The 22,343-nt window shown below is 39.4% G+C and overlaps 1 protein-coding gene across 3 annotated transcripts; it reads left to right on the top strand.

Annotated features, from left to right (window-relative positions):
- The first annotated feature begins 319 nt into the window (after nucleotides 1-319).
- LOC106078706 (uncharacterized) lies at nucleotides 320-21,196 on the top strand. Of its 3 annotated transcripts, none has more exons than XM_056020656.1 (3): nucleotides 320-553; nucleotides 14,703-14,911; nucleotides 17,903-21,196. In XM_056020656.1, the coding sequence occupies exons 2-3, from the start codon at nucleotides 14,714-14,716 to the stop codon at nucleotides 18,596-18,598; spliced, it is 894 nt and encodes a 297-aa protein (XP_055876631.1). In that variant the 5' UTR covers nucleotides 320-553; nucleotides 14,703-14,713; the 3' UTR covers nucleotides 18,599-21,196. The 3 variants fall into 3 exon arrangements, with proteins under 3 accessions (XP_055876631.1, XP_055876629.1, XP_055876630.1); XM_056020654.1 differs by lacking the exon at nucleotides 320-553 and adding an exon at nucleotides 11,544-11,991 and having other exon boundaries at nucleotides 17,903-21,195; XM_056020655.1 differs by lacking the exon at nucleotides 320-553 and adding an exon at nucleotides 13,592-13,895 and having other exon boundaries at nucleotides 17,903-21,195.
- Nucleotides 21,197-22,343: the final 1,147 nt, after the last annotated feature.

The following is a 22,343-nucleotide window of genomic DNA, read 5'->3' as shown; positions in this document are numbered from 1 at the left end:
ACTTCAAAACATAACACACATACACTGATACACGCTAAAATATTAGGGTAAAAAACTTTCTCAACTCAGATCTATAAATCTACATTTTCAGCGAACCTTAGAATCCTTTAGTTTGTCTTTTCAATAGCCACAGCGAACTCTGAGCGAACTGACTCCTGTAGGTTCATCCAATGAAATCAAAATGTAATTTGAATTTCAACACACTTTTTTTTTTTTGGGGGGGGGGGGGGGGGGAATCAGACTTTGAGGATGACTAAAAAAAATAAAGGGGGGGGGGGAGAGTTCCTTACAAAGACAGTGTGTTAGTTTTGTGAACCTGTAGAGACCGAGGGATGTTTGCACTCCAAATTTAAACCAGTGAGTTCATTGTACAGGTAAAAAAAATGTTCTCGACATTACAAATTTCATCTCTATGCATTATCTCTGAATGTTTTTGAACTTTTGACATTGGAGAGTGTATATTTGTGTGTTCTAGTTTAATTTTCATAGTGAACCTTGATTGCTTTTAAACAGCAGCTGTTTTTTAAGGTGCATATTTTGATTAATTAAATAGGTAAATATGAACCTCCTTTAAAATAAAAACTACAATTTTCTACACGACATATAAATACAACGTATAAATTCAACTAGAAATACCTGGCATAGATACAACCTACAAATGCAACGTTTATAAATACAACATGTAAATACAACCTACAAATTCAACGTTTATAAATACAACATATAAATACAACGTATAAATATCACGTATAAATACCACGTATAATTACTACCTAAAAAGGTAACTAAAAATTTACACATTCTTAATTTACAACTTAAATGTTCGTGGCCCATTGTACATTATAGAACTACAGGTATCTTATAAATCGTAGGTCCGTATAATACAGATGCATCTTCAAAGATCCAGACAAGCCACAAATTAGACAATTTGAAGTGTTAACAGTATAATAGTATAGATAAGTCCGCATGTCAAACAAGAAATACTATAGATTCCAATACTCTTTTTAAATTTACCTCCTGTGCAACTATGTGCACCTCTGTGCACTTCTGTGCATCTATTTTTATTGTTGTGCACGTGTGTGTACCTGTGTGTACATTTGTTTTAAATCTCTGCACCTATTAGTATCAATGTGCACCCATGTGTAACTGGACAACTGGTTGTACTTCTTGTGACAAGTCGGATTAAAGATTTGGCCGTTTTGGGTGTCTAGGGGATTTTATAGTTTGAGAATCCTTACTTGCACATATAAACTACAAGCACAGCGTTATAATGCAGGCAACAAATACTATATTTAGATGTAAAATTATGTACAGTTTATTATACAAAGGATAGTTAAAAGGTAAAATGCTGTACAGATGCTAGAATGGGATCTAGCGTATTTACATTAGGAGACTATCATCATCAGATATTAGAACCAAATGGTCTGAGTGTCATTAGGCTGGTTGCTTAGCTTTTGGTCCTGTGCTGCACTGGTGAGACGGGTGTGGCTGGTACTGATGCTGTCTGCTGGTGGGCTGGCGTAGTGGATCCAGGCTCCGTGTGCAGTCCAACTTGTATGGTTGCAGAGCTAAGCTGCGTCTACCAATCAGTTAAGCCAGTGACGAGTCTGTGGCTAGCGTTGTTACTTGGACTCTTGAAGGATGAGTAGGTCTGATGTCTACAGATCTGGTGCCAACAAATCTGCTATCAGCTTTAGGTTGCTAAGATTTCAGGCGGATGTAGCCTATAGATAAAAGCTGCAACGATATGATGTATGCGTCGGTTTAGCCATAATGATAACACTGGGAGGTAGATGCCTTTCCGTGAAGGACATCTTCAGACTGATGTATAGAAACCATAAGCTAGTTTCATATTTATCAAAGGGACCTAACAAATTAATATAGTGTCCCATCAAGGGAGATAACAATAATAATGGGGACTCCCATAAAGGGAAATAACAAACAGTAATAAGTGATATATGATAAGTAATACAAGTGTCGTTCACCGATCACGGTGAGTAGCAAGTACCTACATCGCTTAGATAAATGAGATGAAAGGGGAAGGGGAGATCAACGTCTGATACTCGCCCATGCTCTCACATAAGTAAACATAGAGCATAAGTAAATACATACTCAGTAATAAGACATGTTTACATAAATGTTTGGATAATTCCCTGCCAAGGAATTAATCAATGATACTACGTTGAAGGCTCGTGCTGAGCGCTAATATTTCAGAGTTAAATTAATGATAGCTAAAGAGCTAAATACATCTGGTAAGAATTGGTAATAAATTCTAGTCCAAATGGCTTGAACATTTAGCCACAAAAGTCATGATATAAAATATAAGTATACAGTAATCTACTTACATTATCAATGATAAGAATGCACAAATAGGTACACAAATAATGTAGTAATAAATGCACAAATATATATATACATTACTAAGTAAAATGGTTCTCAAGCACTTTACAAAGTTACATACCACCAATCCAAAGTGAAATAAGGGAATGAAAATAGTCTAGAGCTCAAGCAAGAGTTAGATGTGCTCCCTGTGGGCTCTCCAGCGTGAATGAGATCGGACGATGAAGTTTGTCCATATACACGTGGATAGAAAGGGGGGGGGGGGGTGAGTGGCGGGAGATAGGTGCGAAGGTGGTCTAGACTATCTGACGTCTTTGACAATGGGGGTCCACGCTTGACCGTGACGAGAGTTTCCGGGAGATAGACATGGCGCGAAGGCGCGAGTTGAAAGTCCAGGAAATCAGCCCAGGTGGCCAGGTGGATTATGAAGGGGAGATTAACAGAGCTGGGTACATCAATGGAGATTATACCTTGATAAAGGCTAGTGCCAGACGAACAGCGTTGCCCGAGGCGTTGAGTTGAATGGGCACTTTGAAGTGACCCGCCGCTCCCAACAAGGGGGGGGGGGGTCAACGGATGTTTGCCAAGATAGGAAAAGGGGAGCGTACTCTTGTCAAGAGTCTAGTGTGGCACGTGTCAAGGTGGGGATAGTAAAATGTGACATCGCTGCCAAAGGGGGTGGGGTTGGATTGGAGGGGTGGTGGCTGTGTTTTTAGCGCTTGATTGGCTAAATTAATAAAATTGATGATTAATAGCGGGTAAATAAATTAATTAAATGCTTAGACCTGAGTGATATCTTGAGTGAGCTAAAACGGTTCGTCACAACCCTCCCTGCGTAAGATAGGTCTTTGTTAAAAGATCTATGAAGTGCTAACGTTGATATCACTCAAGTTTCGTCTACTGTCGGTCTTAGCATTTAAGAAAATTCTCTTAGTAGTTAAGAGGTTGCCAAGGTCCAGAGGGGTGTCCGTCCTAAGGGTCCGCTGTCGCCTATGCTCTGTCCGCAGGCGGATTGCCACGTGGAAGGGGCAATTCTGGAAACCTGGGGAAATAGGCCGGGTGGATAGGATTGGGTACATCTCCTTCTTGGGGCAGACCAGTAAGTGGGATGGACGTCATGGCGGAGGGCCCAATGCGCGTATGTTGGACGGGGCTTATCTCTAAAGCCATAGTGAGGCGTTTCTTCGTGAGTGCGATTGATCGGCTTACCTTTAATTTTCCAGACACGGTCAATGTCAGGGAAGAGTGGCCTTAAGGTGTGGGTGGAGCCGTGATGAGGCCCACTTTCACGAGAGTGAAAGTTCACTTTCCTCTGTGACTTCCTGGCAGGATCAGTGCCAGGGATGAGTGGTTTGATAGCTGAAGAGCGGGAGTTACAAGGACTCTCACGAGTGTAGGTATTTCGCTTACCTCGTGACTTCCTAGCAGTGCCAGTGCCAGGGATGAGCGGTTTGATTGCTGAGGAGCAGGAGTTAAACGGGCCTTCACGATTGTAGTTATTACGCTTACCTCGTGATTTCCCGGCAGTGTCAGTGCCAGGGTGGCGCGGCTTGAGCTTGGCTGAGGAGCCAGTAAAGGATTTGTTAGAGTGGCGACCAGGGCTTCCAACCGGCTGGTTGCTGCCACCTTTCTGCTTTGTCGTTCTACCGACAGGTAGAGAGAAGTATGGTTTATTGACAACTCCTAGAGGTATGTATCTGGAGCCTAGAACAAAGTCGTATACTGGCGAGTCCATGACTACTGCATCAATGGTGCCATGTACATACTTGCATTCTACGTGGACCCGAGCGATAGGATACACCTTCGGAGGAATGCCACGGTCTAGAGATTGAACCGTCACTGATCCACCAGTGAGATCCGATGGGTCGACCAGTGCTTTGCTGATGACAGAGCTCACCTCACATCCGGAATCGAATAGTGCCTGGACAGGAGATCCGTTAATCAGAATAATCTCTACCCCAGGGGGTGATACGATGGGGTGGGGCGGTATCGGTTGGGTAAGGCCACAAGCAGTGGGTTCAGGGGCCACGGTCAGCGCTGATATGACGTAATAGTCCTCCTCTTCCTCATCAAGAGGCGATGGCTGATTATGCAAAGAGGGTTCAGGGAGCTCAGTCATGGCTGACACAGTACGTGGGGCCTGATGCTGTCGATTGGGCCTGTGATCACTCGTGCTGTTCCGGTCACGGTGATGGTTATTGGTCTGGCCATGTCGAGGCGGGTGGCTTCGTCTGTCGTAGCTAGTAGGCGTGGCTGGTCGTTGGATTGGTGCTTTTTGGTGCTGAGGTTTAGCAAAAGGAGAGGGTTGGCTAGAAGGAGCGTGTTTGTTGGAAGAAGTGGGCTGGTCCTCTGGTTTGTCCGAGGCTGAAGTCTTGCTTTTGATGTCCTTAACGTCTTTGCGGGCAGTCGCGTACCGGTCTGCAGCTGAAGCTATGTCGGCTGGTGTAGCGGCTTGCTGCTCCCTTACAAAGATTTTGACATCGTTAGGCATGCACTCCAGCAACTGCTCTGCGAGTATGAGGCTCACTAGGCCGTCCAAAGTCTCTGGCAGTTCGCTAAGAGTGTGCCACCTCTTCAGGTATTTGTCCAACCTGTCGCAGAGATTACCGTAGGTCTCTCGGCGCTCTAGGCGGGATGTCCTGAATTTCTTTTGGTACGACTCGGCAGTCAGCTCGAATTGGACGAGTAGCGCCTGTTTGAGGGCTGTGTAGTCTTCTCGCTGGCCGGAGGGAAGTTTAGAGTAAACTTCGTAGGCTTTGCCTCGGAGGCATTGGGATAGCCGGAAGCACCATTTCTCCTCTGGCAGACCGTAGTAGCTCGCAACTTCTTCGAAACGGACAAGATAAACTTCGATGTTCTCTGTCTTGTCGTCGAAGTGCTCCATTGGCATGTGGGGTAGGCCGTTTGAGGAACTTTGCTGGGAGGCAGGGCTAGCCGGGCGAGATCCGGAAGAAGCTTGACTGGCGGTTCCGTTCTCTTTCTCCGCGGTTATCCTTTCTCTCTCAGTTATTTGTTTTTCTTTTTCCCTTTCTCGCTCCGTGATTTCCTTTTCTTTAGCTATAGCTATTTCAGCTTCCTTTTTTTCCTTCTCTTTGGCTATGGCTACTTCAGCTTCCCTTTTCTCTCTCTCCATAGCTATTTCATGTTCCCTTTCCTTCTCCTTTCTACTTTCTTCCCTCTCCTTCTCAAATTCTGCCCTCACATATTCTTTCTGCTTTGCCTCATCGTCATACAGGACGGCCGCGAGTTCTCTGAGTTCAGCTATTTTTTGTTTCATGTCAGAGTCCGCTTTGGAGCGTGTGCCACTGGCCATGGTGGTGAGGGGTGCTAGGATGGTGAGGGTGGGTGATGAAGGGGAAAGGCGGAAGGTAGAGTAAGAGGTGGAGACGATGATGGAGCTGCTGAAAGCAATTACTTAAGAGTTACCGGAAAGGTGGTATTAACCTTTGTTTGGTGCTTAAGAACCTGTAAAAGAAGTACAATTACAGCAATACAAATTTAGAAAAATAAAATAGCTCTGAATGACACTCTATAGTCTTGTGCTCTAACGATGATGATAGTTAAAATACTGGGGAGTTGCCTGCTGTGCTTGCAGTATTAGTTGGGTAAATCCCGGACGAGGCTCGCCATTGTGACAAGTCGGATTAAAGATTTGGCCGTTTTGGGTGTCTAGGGGATTTTATAGTTTGAGAATCCTTACTTGCACATATAAGCTACAAGCACAGCGTTATAATGCAGGCAACAAATACTATATTTAGATGTAAAATTATGTACAGTTTATTATACAAAGGATAGTTAAAAGGTAAAATGCTGTACAGATGCTAGAATGGGATCTAGCGTATTTACATTAGGAGACTATCATCATCAGATATTAGAACCAAATGGTCTGAGTGTCATTAGGCTGGTTGCTTAGCTTTTGGTCCTGTGCTGCACTGGTGAGACGGGTGTGGCTGATACTGATGCTGTCTGCTGGTGGGCTGGCGTAGTGGATCCAGGCTCCGTGTGCAGTCCAACTTGTATGGTTGCAGAGCTAAGCTGCGTCTACCAATCAGTTAAGCCAGTGACGAGTCTGTGGCTAGCGTTGTTACTTGGACTCTTGAAGGATGAGTAGGTCTGATGTCTACAGATCTGGTGCCAACAAATCTGCTATCAGCTTTAGGTTGCTAAGATTTCAGGCGGATGTAGCCTATAGATAAAAGCTGCAACGATATGATGTATGCGTCGGTTTAGCCATAATGATAACACTGGGAGGTAGATGCCTTTCCGTGAAGGACATCTTCAGACTGATGTATAGAAACCATAAGCTAGTTTCATATTTATCAAAGGGACCTAACAAATTAATATAGTGTCCCATCAAGGGAGATAACAATAATAATGGGGACTCCCATAAAGGGAAATAACAAACAGTAATAAGTGATATATGATAAGTAATACAAGTGTCGTTCACCGATCACGGTGAGTAGCAAGTACCTACATCGCTTAGATAAATGAGATGAAAGGGGAAGGGGAGATCAACGTCTGATACTCGCCCATGCTCTCACATAAGTAAACATAGAGCATAAGTAAATACATACTCAGTAATAAGACATGTTTACATAAATGTTTGGATAATTCCCTGCCAAGGAATTAATCAATGATACTACGTTGAAGGCTCGTGCTGAGCGCTAATATTTCAGAGTTAAATTAATGATAGCTAAAGAGCTAAATACATCTGGTAAGAATTGGTAATAAATTCTAGTCCAAATGGCTTGAACATTTAGCCACAAAAGTCATGATATAAAATATAAGTATACAGTAATCTACTTACATTATCCATGATAAGAATGCACAAATAGGTACACAAATAATGTAGTAATAAATGCACAAATATATATATACATTACTAAGTAAAATGGTTCTCAAGCACTTTACAAAGTTACATACCACCAATCCAAAGTGAAATAAGGGAATGAAAATAGTCTAGAGCTCAAGCAAGAGTTAGATGTGCTCCCTGTGGGCTCTCCAGCGTGAATGAGATCGGACGATGAAGTTTGTCCATATACACGTGGATAGAAAGGGGGGGGGTGAGTGGCGGGAGATAGGTGCGAAGGTGGTCTAGACTATCTGACGTCTTTGACAATGGGGGTCCACGCTTGACCGTGACGAGAGTTTCCGGGAGATAGACATGGCGCGAAGGCGCGAGTTGAAAGTCCAGGAAATCAGCCCAGGTGGCCAGGTGGATTATGAAGGGGAGATTAACAGAGCTGGGTACATCAATGGAGATTATACCTTGATAAAGGCTAGTGCCAGACGAACAGCGTTGCCCGAGGCGTTGAGTTGAATGGGCACTTTGAAGTGACCCGCCGCTCCCAACAAGGGGGGGGGGGTCAACGGATGTTTGCCAAGATAGGAAAAGGGGAGCGTACTCTTGTCAAGAGTCTAGTGTGGCACGTGTCAAGGTGGGGATAGTAAAATGTGACATCGCTGCCAAAGGGGGTGGGGTTGGATTGGAGGGGTGGTGGCTGTGTTTTTAGCGCTTGATTGGCTAAATTAATAAAATTGATGATTAATAGCGGGTAAATAAATTAATTAAATGCTTAGACCTGAGTGATATCTTGAGTGAGCTAAAACGGTTCGTCACACTTCTGTCCACCTCTGTCTAATATCTGGTTCACGGCGGTGGCGGTGGGTGGTCAAGAGGGATCGATAAAACTGGTCAACTCCTCCCTTTCCGTTTTATATTTAGGGCACTACGACGACAAAAAGGGCTCTTAAAAATAGGCCCGGGTCAGCAGGGAGGAGGGGGTGGGACAATAACACGAGAAGATAAAAGATTATAGAGTGTAGCCTGCTTAGACTGGTCTTTAACCTTAATACCAAGTGTCCACATGCTCCAAGTGCCTTTTACCAGAGTTTTAATCTCCTCAATCCCGTAAGGCCCTTATGCCTGATGTTAGCGATTCTGTTTCGTCTTTGTAGCGTTTGATAATACAACATATGCACTGACCCTTATTTGTCTGGTCGTGTTGTTAGGTTTAAGAATGTGTAGGAGACGTAGCCTTCAAGCAGGCGAGGTGACAAATAATGGGACATTTTATAATTATACTTGTATATGTAGAGCAATACTTTGCATTGGCTAGGTCTCACTGTTAGATGTGTCTGGTGATGTGTCACAAATTGTGAGGCCTGATATAGCCATAGCGTTTGATATATTTACCGGATTTTTGTTTCAAGTCTTTATTTATTTATTAACAGTGTATAACTTTAATAGAAAAAAAGAGTAACAAAGGTTGAAAGAAACACACACAAATATACACACGAAAGCGTGTCAACACATTCAGTCGCAGGCACACAAGAGAGGAAGAACAACCTGATGTGGTATTTTAACTTTTAGAAACAATTATTTGTTCTCAGACTTTGTAAACACGTGAAATACCAGAGTGCCCTCCCACACAAGAGTTGGCTCCCTCAACTAGCATTGGTTCTTGTTGACATGCCAGGTTTCTCTGGGAGTTTGGGCTTCAAAAATTTTTATTTCAGACCAACAAATAAATCTTCTTTTTATAATCGTCTCTCTTATTATTATTTTTTTTAATTGTCTACTGTGGACTGTGACCCTTAGATTCAAATTAGATCAGACGAATTCGTGTCAAGAACAGACTTTTAGTCGCCCTTGGCTTAGATTAGTAACAAAAAAGACTAAAAAGTTGCAATTAAAAAGTAAACTTTTTTTTTTTAAATTGTATGTATTTCGTTTTGTTTTTTAAATTTGAATTCTAAAACGTGAACATTTAGTTACTGATTTATGGCAAGCATTTACTTTCCCTTTGAATTGAATAGAAAGTTTGAATTGTTTCTTCTTTATCCTGAACCAAACAGAAAGTTTGAATAGTTTCTTCTTTATCCTAAACCAAACAGAAAGTTTGAATTGCTTTAGGACGTGGTGGATAAATGTTAAAGGGTTTGTCTTCCAAATCGAGGGGTCTCGAGTTCCAACCGCGATGAAGGCTGGGATTTTGAACTTGAGGATTTTGAGGACCGTTGTTAACCGTCGGCCACAGAATTGGATAACCTTTACATTATCTGCCCTATAGATCGCAATACTACACTGTTTCTTTTATTGGCCTCTCTCTTCATATCCTGCTAAGAACAGCTGCTTACCGGGAAAAGAGATTTGGTTCCGCTGTCACAGGACCCACTACGACGAAAGTCAAGAGACAGATGAGATGATGATGATGATTCGGAATTAATGCTGAATTACTTGAATTGAAAGTAGAAGTAGTAATTTTTTGTAAGAAAAATGAACCATACTCTTCAAAATTATTGTTGATATTTTAGTCTTACCAATATGTGTCACAATCACAGACATATATATATTATATCTAAACTGGACATGGAGATCTTTTCACACTACAAAAAATGTCGTGAAAATTTTTTTTTAATTGAAACAAGGTGTTAATTTGTAAAGTAGTTCTAAAAAATTTTTTCAACCCTAACCTATGTAACATATAATTTAATATTTAGATATAGATCTAGTAATTAAAACATAAAAAATAGAACTCTTGTCTCATAATTATTATTTTGCAATTTTAAGAGATATAATCTAAAAAGATCTAGGTAATCAATCTATTTAAATGTACATAAGATGATTAAAATCAATACACGTGAATCATTTCGATCTAAGATTTTTGAAACATTATCTTAATGGAAACTAACAGGAATTGGCTTTATTTCCTGAATTTGCGTGAATATATGGTTCTGTGATTAATACATAACAATCTCTATATATAGGTCTGTGAGTTGATCAATCGAGGATATGAATTTGTTTCCGTTTTCCAATCTAGATATAATATATATAGGTCTGTGGTCACGATGTAAAACCAGTACGGGACATACGCAGGCCTTTTTGGAGCGAGAAGTTATGACGATGATTTATAACACATTATAAGCTCTGTATATGTATATATATATAGATAGAGATATACATGTCCCTTTCCGGTAAAAAAAAAGGTTTAATAATTTCGACTTTTGAATTTCATGAATGCATATCACGGCATATGAAAGGCTTCCTAGTCGTATGGTGTGTGATCTGCACTGTAGTATCAATGGCCGTGTTCGAACCCTGCCCGCCGCGATTTTCCGCCTTCTGTTCTGAGGTTTGGGCTAGGATGTAATAATAATTTTTAATAATTTTAAATTCTGAAGGAACATTCGAAACACGTCAAACATCGCATATCGCACAAAATAACATTCATCAATGTTCTCTTTTTACAAAGCTAATATTAACTCACTCTGGTTCTATCTGGTTCAGTTTTTGAACACGTCATTTCTCTCTCACATTCTCTCGGGACCAAATTGAAATTTTACAAATTTTTTTTTTTTGTACATAACAAAACATGAATCAATAAAAAAAATTAACAAGTTATTTAATTAATTATTGGTAATTAATTATTTTGTTTGGTATCAAAAAGGGAAATAAATGCTACTTTTTAGAGATATGGCTGTAACATCAGGAGTTATTTAACTTATTAAGTTCTGTACACGTTTTTCTCCCACTTCCTATTCTCGGATAAGTTGAAATTTTACATAATTATTCCTAGTCGAATACAATACTAACCAATAAAACATTTACCAATTAGTTCATCAATAAGTGTTTTATTCATTTATTTTAAAATATTGAAAAACGGAACTTATTCCTGCAGTATAGATATATATGGCAGTGATTCAGTGATGGCAGTCTTAGATAAACCTTGTTTTTTTAATTTATTTTTTTATTACTAATATCAGCTTACACTTTCTTCGTGGGATGAAATAGAAACAACAACAAAATCTGAATGTGGAAGGTGGAAGTAAAAAAACAATGTCAAGCTTAAATCTTCCACATAGAAGTAGTTCTCGTTAGCACAGCGTTAATGTCGTGGACTGGACTCCATCGCCATACTCATCTTTGTTTTTTGTTTGGCTTCTATATCTCAATGATAATTAAAATATGAGGGATGAGTTTACAGTTTACTATTGGAACATAGAAGTTCAATAGGTTTTTATTTATGTGTAGATCAGTATATGTTATGAGCATACATTTTTGTTCTCAATTTACTTATTTACTAAAATATCAAAAGATAGATTATGAAACACTTTCCTGTTAATATATTTTGTTTAACTTTTATTTTTTTTATTTTTTTTGACATAGTGTGTTTCAGTATAGACAACTCGTGTCATGTTATTTGTTCTCACCTGGTCGTCACTAATCACCTCCCTTTGTCAGTTATCATTTCTTGTTTGTCTTCGGTCATCGGGCGACCGACAACATTCCTCACGGTCATCAAATATACTCACCACAAGCGGCTACAGCAAAGGACAGGGCCGAATTTTTAAACCGTCCACCTCTCACACAATGCCAAGTGGTAGAAAGAGTGAGGGGAGGGAGTTGAGCAAATGTGGTCAATGGTAAGAGGAGGGGGAGGGGATTGTCAGGATTTGCATGTGCGACATCCTTCAGGCGACATCGGGGCCATTGTTGTCATGGGCGTTCTCTCGTCCCACCAGATGACCAACACAACTTTGCCTCAGACCTTGCTCTGATTGTGACTACTTTGAATATCAGCTGTCTCTGTTGAATGAATTCTATTATTCGGACTTATATGAGTTGAAGAGCTATATTTCTCTAGTCTGGTTAGTAAATGTGTAACTATTGTATACATTGTTTGTTGTTTTATACACACTTTCTTGCCAGATAAATTTATCCGTAATATCTGTATAGAAAATAATGTTACATTGTAAAATTATTAAGAATATTTTGTTTTCATTTAACGAAATCCAATGTACACAAAAGTCAAATATTTAAAGTACAAAAGATATTTATTGCTTTGAGAAATTTAAAATGTATTCTACTTGTAAGTTCGATCAATTTTTTTGTTTGTTATTTTTCTGTGTGTTTGTGTCTGTAAAATGTTGAGTAGATCTATTCGCTTTACAGAACACTGAATACATGTAAAATTATTCAAATAAAAAGTACAGGAAAAAAATGATTTTTTAAAAACTTAACACTGGTTTCTTATGCTGAAAAGAATCCTCGATAAGCGAATGTATAGATCGACTAGACTTTATAATATTTAAATAATAGACCTTTAGATCTAAACCAATACGATCCGCACAATTTTCTTGAACATTAATTTATTTATCTTAAATCAACAATGCCTTACATTCGGAAATTCCAGAACGCGATAGTCCTTTCAAGAGCTCGATGGTCCTTTGAATCCCTTGTTGGATCTAGATCTGGACCTAGTTCTCTAGCCAAATTTAAAATTTAATTTTATTTTTTTTTACTTTGAAAATATTTGGTATATTTTACCTTTTTTTAACATACACAAAATTTGAACACATTTTTTTTTAAATTTCTGTTTGTATCTTCTATAAAGTTATTTACTATTTTTAAAGTTTAAAAGATAATGCTGTGTTTGTAGTGTTCATTCATGGCTGATTGATTATGACGTCATACTTTGTTTCACTGCTCTACCTTACTGCAAGTGGTAGCTCTGATATTTTGGTTATAAATAGACATCAATAATATGTCATGAGTCATTTGTGTTGTAAACTTGAACTAGGATACAATGGGATAGTCCACTGTCCAATTGAAGTAATCCTCACCCAGCAATGTTTGGTTCTGAGGAATGTTCTATAGGAGTGTTTCCATATTTTTTTCGGTTTACTACTCACACACACTCACACACACACACAGTCACGCACACACAAAATGTTTGACAAGATTAGCAATTTTATATCAAAGGTTAACTAACGCCGTACTAAATACTATGTCTATGCCATAACACAGCCAGGCGTGCATTGGTCTAAGATTTGCATTTGTAGTGCCCTAGAATCTAGAATGCAACGACCTAAGAAGAATGTAATACAAAGCCCAGAACGTAAGGATACTTTGGTACCATCCCTAACTTGATTCCTATGCATACAATTAGAATCATCCAAGAACCAATTAAGTAAAGAGATCTTTCAGTTGCTCATTTAGTGTCTTTGTTTGTCTGGTGTTCATGAACAAAGAACGCCCCCAACAATTCAACAAACAAGAGTTCCAATCCCTACATTTTATTTTTACTTTCACTGGTCGAGACATCAATGGTCCACAGTTCAATGACAAGTTTCAGGTATGAACTGACGAATCAGTTTGGGACATTCCCCCCCCCCCCAACCTCCTGATCAAACACTTCATGAAAACAACTGGATGCTAGTGTTACGGTGACATTCTGCTCGACACAGCTAAGCATGTGTTTCTTGTGTTGGCAATTATTGGCCTGGTGCTGTGATATTTTTGTTAGCCTTAAATTTTATTTCAGTAACATCTATAGCAAATAGAGCGCGCTGGAGAGCACGGTCATTTGCATGCTCCTATGTTATATTGAATACAAAGCAAATAGATTTATTCAATGTGGCTTGAAACATATAATTTAAATATATAATTTAATGTGACATAGTGACTTTCTATAGGAGCTTGGTTTTCTTATCGTCAAGAACCTGTGGTATTCGGACACAATCTTTTAAGCTGTAATGATTGACAGATTGAGGTAAAATATTACCAGAACAAATACGCTTTCGTTCTCTGAATATGGAAATAGATTTGTTATTTTGTGTTTGAATAAACAATTACAGTAACAAGTGTATGATATTAACCGATCCTGCCTTAAGCTCTGTTGCACTGATGCTGTAATTAATTACTTTATGTTTATGCCAAATTATATAGTTACAGCTTCTGATTTGATTCTTATTATATAAAATCGACTTCATTTAGCTTTTGAAAAAACAAAATTCCAGCTCTTTTCTATTTTTATCAAGTAAACTCATGGTGTTAGAGCACTGTAGCTAACAACTGTTTATACAACATCAGTTCATGAACCTAATAATTTAAGACAACGCGCTGGGATGTCTGCCAAAATTATCATTGAAGGCTTAAAATCAACTATTGGTGGAATCACATCAAATGTTACCAACTTGATCTAGATTTTTTTTCTTCAGCTACATTTATATAGAGACAGACAAACAGACAAACAGATAGATAGATAGATAGATAGATAGATAGATAGATAGATAGATAGATAGATAGATAGATAGATAGATAGATAGATAGATAGATAGATAGATAGATAGATAGATAGATAGATAGATAGATAGATAGATAAAGATACAGAGAGGAGTGTTTCAATCAATGGCTGGGTGGGTGACGGATGATGGAATGTTGAACGGGTCAATCAATTTTCGGAGTCCTTTGTTCCGAGCTCTTGATACACAGCCTTTGTTTGCCGATTGGAACAAGAAATATAAATGATACATTTTCACTGTTGATAGGAAACTTCTTCATTTTCTTTTCTTTATAGGTGAAACAGCTATGTGCCACACTGACCACACCAAAAGCTTCAACCTGGTCACAATTGTAGTATTGGCTGCTGGCGTTTGGAGACCACACTTTGTCGTGGAAGGCCACGGGAGGCTCCTAGAGCCTCCCTCCAGGGCCACCATGTGGAGACAGGGTTACCCCACACCTGAAAACTATGACGACAACCAGTTGTTTTGTGGCGGTGTAGGGGTAAGAGAACATATTTAGGGAACTACTAGGACAATTGGTATGTGGCGGTGTAGGGGTAAGAGAACATATTTAGGGAACTACTAGGACAATTGGTTTGTGGCGGTGTAGGGGTAAGAGAACATATTTAGGGAACTACTAGGACAATTGGTTTGTGGCGGTGTAGGGGTAAGAGAACATCTTTAGGGAACTACTGGGACAATTGGTTTGTGGCGGTGTAGGGGTAAGAGAATATATTTAAGGAACTACTGGGACAATTGGTTTGTGGCGGTGTAATGGTAAGAGAACATATTTAGGGAACTACTAGAACAATTGGTTTGTGGCGGTGTAGGGGTAAGAGAACATATTTAGGGAACTACTAGAACAATTGGTATGTGGCGGTGTAGGGGTAAGAGAACATATTTAGGGAACTACTAGGACAATTGGTATGTGGCGGTGTAGGGGTAAGAGAACATATTTAGGGAACTACTGGGACAATTGGTTTGTGGCGGTGTAGGGGTAAGAGAACATATTTAGGGAACTACTGGGACAATTGGTTTGTGGCGGTGTAGGGGTAAGAGAACATATTTAGGGAACTACTAGGACAATTGGTATGTGGCGGTGTAGGGGTAAGAGAACATATTTAGGGAACTACTGGGACAATTGGTATGTGGCGGTGTAGGGGTAAGAGAACATATTTAGGAACTACTGGGACAATTGGTATGTAGCGGTGTAGGGGTAAGAGAACATATTTAGGGAACTACTGGGACAATTGGTTTGTGGCGGTGTAGGGGTAAGAGAACATATTTAGGGAACTACTAGGACAATTGGTTTGTGGCGGTGTAGGGGTAAGAGAACATATTTAGGGAACTACTGGGACAATTGGTTTGTGGCGGTGTAGGGATAAGAGAACATATTTAGGGAACTACTAGGACAATTTGTTTCCCTTTAATGAATGTTTGATCTTGGCAGTACTAGACTACTACTTGTACTTTGCTAGACTACTTATACTTTGTAGTGCTAGACAACTTCTTGTACTTTGCGTTAAATAAGAATAAAATGACTACGTTCTTTATGCCCAAGGAAATTTATTTTGTGCATTTCACATCTACTGGAAATCTCATTTTCAAGTGGATAAATTAAGACTATTTAAAAAAAAAACCACTTTTGTACAATTTAATGAACTTGGGGGGAAATGCTGGAGAAATCAGCTAGAAATCTAGGATATTAAAAAAGAGACCCATCCATGCGTTTAAATAAAAATACCAAGCATCAACTCCTTTGAGTGGCGCTTAAACTTTGTTAGTTTCATGAAGCCTTATCTAAATTACTTTAATTAAATCGGCTGCCCAAATAAGTTAAGAAAACTAGTGTCAGCTTTTCACAAAAATATGCAGGGCACTGTTCAGTTTGAAAGTTCTTCCTTCAGGCCATTCTCTATCAAGAGCGGTGTAAAACAAGGATGTGTACTGGCCCCTACACTATTTGGCATCTTCTTCTCAGTCGTACTAACCAGTGCCTTTAAATCCCTGGAAGACGGAACATATATCCATAGCAGATCCGATGGAAGGCTCTTTAACCTGGCACGTCTTAAAGCCTAAACGAAAAGGCGTCGTATCTTGATAAATGGCACTCGTATCTCACTCACAAGGAGGTCTACAGAAGCTAGTGAACGCCTTTGCAGCTTCTTGTCAAGAGTTTAACCTTACTATAAGTCTCTCCAAGACCGAAATCCTGGCACAAGACGTCGCAGAAATACCTATAATACATATTGGGACCACACCCTTTCAGTGGTGCAGGAATTTACCTACTTGGGTTCAACAATTGTCAGTAACCTAGACTTAGACATCGAGCTGACAAAAAGGATAGGAAAAGCTACCACAGCATTGGCAAAACTCTCCAAGCGCGTCTGGGAAAATGGTAAATTGACAGCAGCGACCAAAATCCTCGTCTACAACACCTGTGTTGTGAGCACTCTCCTTTACGGCAGTGAAAGCTGGTCAACATACATGTACCAAGAGCACAGATTGAATAGTTTCCACTTGCGCTGCCTGAGACGCATAATGGGCATCTCTTGGAGGGACCATGTCTCCAATCAAGAAGTTTTGAGATTGGCCAATATGAACAGCATGTATGCTCTCCTGACACAAAGAAGATTACGCTGGCTCGGACATGTCACCCGCATGCCAGATGGTAGAATCCCGAAAGATATCTTATATGCTGAGCTTGTGGAAGGAGTCAGACCCAAGGGCCGCCCAAGACTAACATATAGAGACATGAGAGCCACAGGCATCAGCGAAAGTATGTGGGAAAACATAGCCAAAGACCGGAGTGCAATGAGACAGACTGTGCGTGCTGGGACAACCCTTGCTGAGAACAAAAGAATTGAAGCGGCCTTAATCAAGAGGGAAAAAAAGAAAGCTGCCCTGTCCGCTAGCCCTGAATCAGAGGCATACACATGTACAAATTGTGGCAAAGTCTGCCGTTCTAGAATTGGCTTGATTAGCCACACCAGATTCTGCCCCGTCTCAAGATTAAGCCAAAACCAGTGACTCATTTGGGCGCATCCATTGTCTTTCAAGACAAAAGGAGCCATATATCTAAATTAATGCTGACCCTATCTCAGTTTCAAAAGAATTATAAAACATTCGCGCCCCTCCCCTTAACCATGTAAGAGAGTTTACTCACGTAATGTCGCATACAATGGTGAACAAGGGGGGGGGAACGTATTTTCAAATTAATTTTTTATGTTGAATGCCATGTCAGGTTCCTTCAAGGCTTCAACCAACCTCCAGTGTCATAGTTCTCAAGTATGGGGAAACCTTCCTACGTCGATGAAAGCTACATAGGGCTTCTTGATTCTAACCCCAGTCTTATCCAACACATGTGCTAAAATTAGTACATGTATAAGATTATCGTGAATAGAATTAGCTTTAGCTAATATTTTCTTGTACAATTTTACTATTGGTGCATCATGTTAGTAATTTTCTAACTTTTTCTTGTATTCATGTATAGGTTCAGTACGGTGAAAATAAAGGAAAATGCGGTGACCCGTGGAATGGTCCACGTGAACATGAAGCTGGCGGGAAATACGCCAACGGTATTATCGTCAGGAGCTACCAAGTCGGTCAAGTGATTGATGTCTCCGTGGAGCTGACAGCCAACCACAAAGGCTACTTCGAATTCCGGCTGTGCCCGACCGATAACCCTTTTGAGAGGGTGACGCACTCCTGTCTGGCCAAGTACCCGCTCAAAGTATTGCCCGAACGCGACGTCAGGTACTACGTCCAGGGCGGCGAGGGTTACTATGGCGCCAGTCAAAAGATCCACCTGAAAGTTCAACTCCCAAGAAACGTGAAATGCAGGGCCTGCTTGTTGCAGTGGAAGTACAACGCTGGGAACAGCTGGGGCGTAGACCCAGACGGCACGGGGTGCATCGGGTGTGGCAATCAAGAGCAATTCTACGGCTGCTCAGACATTGCCATTGGCCACAGTGACGTAGTCCTGGGCAAACCGGCCGTGAAGCACCCCTGGCTCTTCCAAGAAGAAACAGACGTGGAGTGGCATTTCGGCATTGTCAAATACAATAATAAAACTACTGAGGAGCCGCCGCCCTCTAGCTCTCCCATATTCTACACCTCCAACTGTTGTGTTGCTGTCATGGTATTTCACTTGATGGCACTTTTTCTGTCACTGCCTGCGATGTTCTAAACTACAGACTTGGTTTCTTGTGTGTGCAATGGTCACTGGTGCTTAACAGCATGTATTATAAGACTATTGTTAAATAGTATTAACAGCAATGTATGAAATGGAGTTTTTTTATTCTGTGTATGTTGCTCACCTTTCTCATCTCGCGTAGTGTAAATACAACCCAAAACTAGTAGGCAACAGATTCTCTCTTTCCCCTTTTTTCAAGTAGTCATTGAATAGACTTTGAACTTTCTCTATCCCATATTTTTACTAACCTATTTCTATTCTTCTGTAGAGGAGATCTCCGCGTTATTTTAATTTTCATCATCCCAGGATCACTCGTAGCCTAAGTTGAGAATCGCTGTAATAGTTTATATGCTTGCAAATCTTGAGCGCTAACTGCAGAACTAAAGAGAATGATCCTAACAATGGAATTGAGATGTTTAGGTAGACCACATCACAAACGAAGAGATTAGAAACATGATCACAACAGACAATAGGGCCCCGCGATGACTTGCTAACCACTGTCAAATATCGCAAACTAAAACTTTATGACCATACCTCAAGACCCTCATTGATTACAAATACCATTCCGCATTGAACCTGGAGAAAGAAGAAGATGCAGACAGAAAGCGATGGGAAACAATAGATTTAACGGGCCTGTCGTTGAAAGCGATTCTATCCAAGGCCAAAGACAGAGAGGGTGTAGAGAGACGTTCAACAGATCATGCTTGATGTTTTTTGGATTTCGTCTCCAGTTTCTAGTACTTTGTCCCTAATTCTGATTGTAACATTTCAACAGATCTTTCACTTCCTGGACAACGCCATCTTCACAGAAAACATTATTGGAAAATCAATATCCAAAGTGTAATTAGCTGTTATCAGAATCCAAAGTGCTGGAGCCACAGAAATGATGAAGCAGACTTCAATGTTGAATAAAATAGCCTAATAAAGAGACATGTGTAAACTCTATTCATCACTGGGAAACCTGTACAGATCGGTTGAATGTTGTTAAAATCTTATCAGTGAATATTTTTAGTGAATACAAATTTATTTTCAACCACATTTTGAAACATTACAATGACAAGCAATAATATTTTCAACGTTAAATTTAGAAACACCAGTGATCTATATTAGACTCTAAACAAAAAATTTAAGTTTCTAGAATAGCAGTCATAAAATTTAAGTCTTTAAAATCTTTAGGGGCCTCTGCATTTTGCGTAATATTTAATTTTTATTCTGAAAAACACTCACTTGGGGCCCCCTCAAGTGGGGGCTTGGGTGATTTTCAAATTCTCCCCCTCCCCCCCCCCCCCACCCTAGCTACGCCACTGCCCAGTACTGCATGTGGTTCTTTAGTCTAGTATCTGTTTTAGTTTACGTTTTTGTCCAACTTTTCTCAGGAATCTCGTTCAACTTTTAACCTTTACAGAATCTCGTTCAACTTTTAACCTTTGCAGAATCTCGTTCAACTTTTAACCTTTGCAGAATCTCGTTCAACTTTTAACCTTTGCAGAATCTCGTTCAACTTTTAACCTTTGCAGAATCTCGTTCAACTTTTACCCTTTGCAGAATCTCGTTCAACTTTTACCCTTTGCAGAATCTCGTTCAACTTTTAACCTTTGCAGAATCTCGTTCAACTTTTAACCTTTGCAGAATCTCGTTCAACTTTTAACCTTTGCAGAATTTCGTTCAACTTTTAACCTTTGCAGAATCTCGTTCAACTTTTAACCTTTGCAGAATCTCGTTCAACTTTTACCCTTTGCAGAATCACGTTCAACTTTTAACCTTTGCAGAATCTCGTTCAACTGTTAACCTTTGCAGAATCTCGTTCAACTTTTAACCTTTGCAGAATGTCGTTTTATTGTATATTTCTAAAAGTGTCTATTAATGATGTGACCTAAAATAGTAAGTAACAGTTTGAAACAAAGTAAAATAGAAACATATGATTTCTACTATAGGTTGAAGAAAATCAAATGCAGCTAAGTGCATGATCAAATTGTTAAATCGAAGAGCTTATAATTAATTATAGACTTCTCTTGAAAAAAAAAATCGTAGTTTCTGGCCTCCGAGACGATATACAAATTAAACTAAGCTGTCCTCACCTACCAATCAGACATGTCCGTATTAAGTAACTTGCGTTTTCATTATTGGTGTAGATAAATATTTGCCATATATGTTTTTAAAAAAAGTAAAAGAAGTGCCATAACCATCCCTGCATATTGTGTGTAAATCTGACACTTTTCACGTCATTTCCTATCATTTAGTGGCACGTCTGCAAGAAATGTTGTCATTGCATCCGCGTCCTCAGCGTTGCCACCTTATATTTTATTATAAACATCCGTTGCAGAGATTAGTTCAGAATTGTGTGTGCTTTAGCTTTCAGAAACGCAACGTTTTGAAACGTTTCAATGTTAATTTTTGTTTTGAAACTTTGGTGGACTTAATTCAATAATTAATTATGCAAAATTAAAAAAAAACAATAGTCTGTAAATATTTTATCTCTAGTATTTTTTTTCTTTTTTAGGCTTCATTACGCTTATTAAATATATATATATTTGCCTTTGTAAATATATATATATATTTGCCTTTGTAAAAAGTAAAAAGGGATTATGTCTTTAAATATTTTGATGCAAAAAAAATAAATAAAAATATTTTGTTATTAAATAGCTTTGACTTTATTTTATAAAATAAAACCCGGAGTCTAGCATGTGGCCTTTAGAATTAGATCAACTTTAATAGAACTGGAGCAGCAAACTTTGTATTCACTCCACAACAGAGGGGCCTCCACAAAATAGGTGAAATACATCTCCGAATTTGACGGGTCAGAAACATTTACATATTCTGATTCATATGTTTTTCATTTTAGTAACAATTTTTTTAATTTTATAGTTGGCAACACTGTAGTGGTTAAGAAGTGTCCGCGTGTAGTGTTCTCGTAATATATCAATGCAGCTCCGGATTTACGGCAGTTCGTCTTTCCAGGTCCTTACCCTCCACACAGTCAAAAATATACATTTTTTAAACTAAAATAGGCATATTAAATATTTTTTTATTTTTTTTTAAGATTGAAAATGTGTTTCAATATTTACAAGTACTATATCTTTCATCTAAAATATGGTAGTATTAGTATTATTAATAAGTGGATTTTTATTTAACGTTTTGAAAAAGTGTAGGGGCACCACAAAAGTTCTGCCCCGGGGCCACCGCATACTTAAATCCAGGCCTGTTGAAACTTTGCACAATTATTCATTTGCGAAGATGATACATTATTATTATAGCTTGTCTATAGCGCGACTTTCATGCTTATAGCATGCTCAGAGCGCTTTTGGTCCAATCTCTTTTGCGGACCAGTGGGGGGGGGGGTATCTAGGAGTTGGTTTTCCATGCTGCCTTTAGGCGCTCAGTAAACACAACTCTGCACGAGTCGGGTGTCGAACCTCGAGCCCCCTTCTAGGTAGCCAAGCCAAGCCAAGTTCAAGCGCACTTGGCCTCTCGACCATTAATTAATAAAAAAAAATTAACCAATTAGTCAATTAATTACTGGTAATTATTTAGTTAGATACCAACAAGGGAAATTAATCCTTCAGTATTCAGAAGATTCTTGTTGCGTGTCAGATGGTAGTACTGCTGCAGACCTGCCAGATCACCAGAAAATTTCTCAGTAGACACTGTTAGAGGGACTTCAATGAGTTTTGTTTCTCTCTGGCTAACCTTGACTCTGGTAGTGCCAAAGAATGAATATTTGTTCCTTTCTAACATAATA

The sequence above is a fragment of the Biomphalaria glabrata genome, chromosome 2 (assembly GCF_947242115.1).
Source record: "Biomphalaria glabrata chromosome 2, xgBioGlab47.1, whole genome shotgun sequence".
Classification (NCBI taxonomy): domain Eukaryota; kingdom Metazoa; phylum Mollusca; class Gastropoda; family Planorbidae; genus Biomphalaria; species Biomphalaria glabrata.
The sequence above is the reverse complement of the archived record's forward strand: the minus strand, read 5'-3'. Positions and strand labels throughout refer to the sequence as shown.

Excerpts from the sequence above, each read along its gene's own strand:
- LOC106078706 (XM_056020656.1), top strand. The coding sequence starts at position 14,714 with ATGTGCCACACTGACCACACCAAAAGCTTCAACCTGGTCACAATTGTA. Across the intron at positions 14,912-17,902 it reads TGTTTTGTGGCGGTGTAGGG|GTTCAGTACGGTGAAAATAA; the intron begins GTAAGAGAACAT and ends ATTCATGTATAG.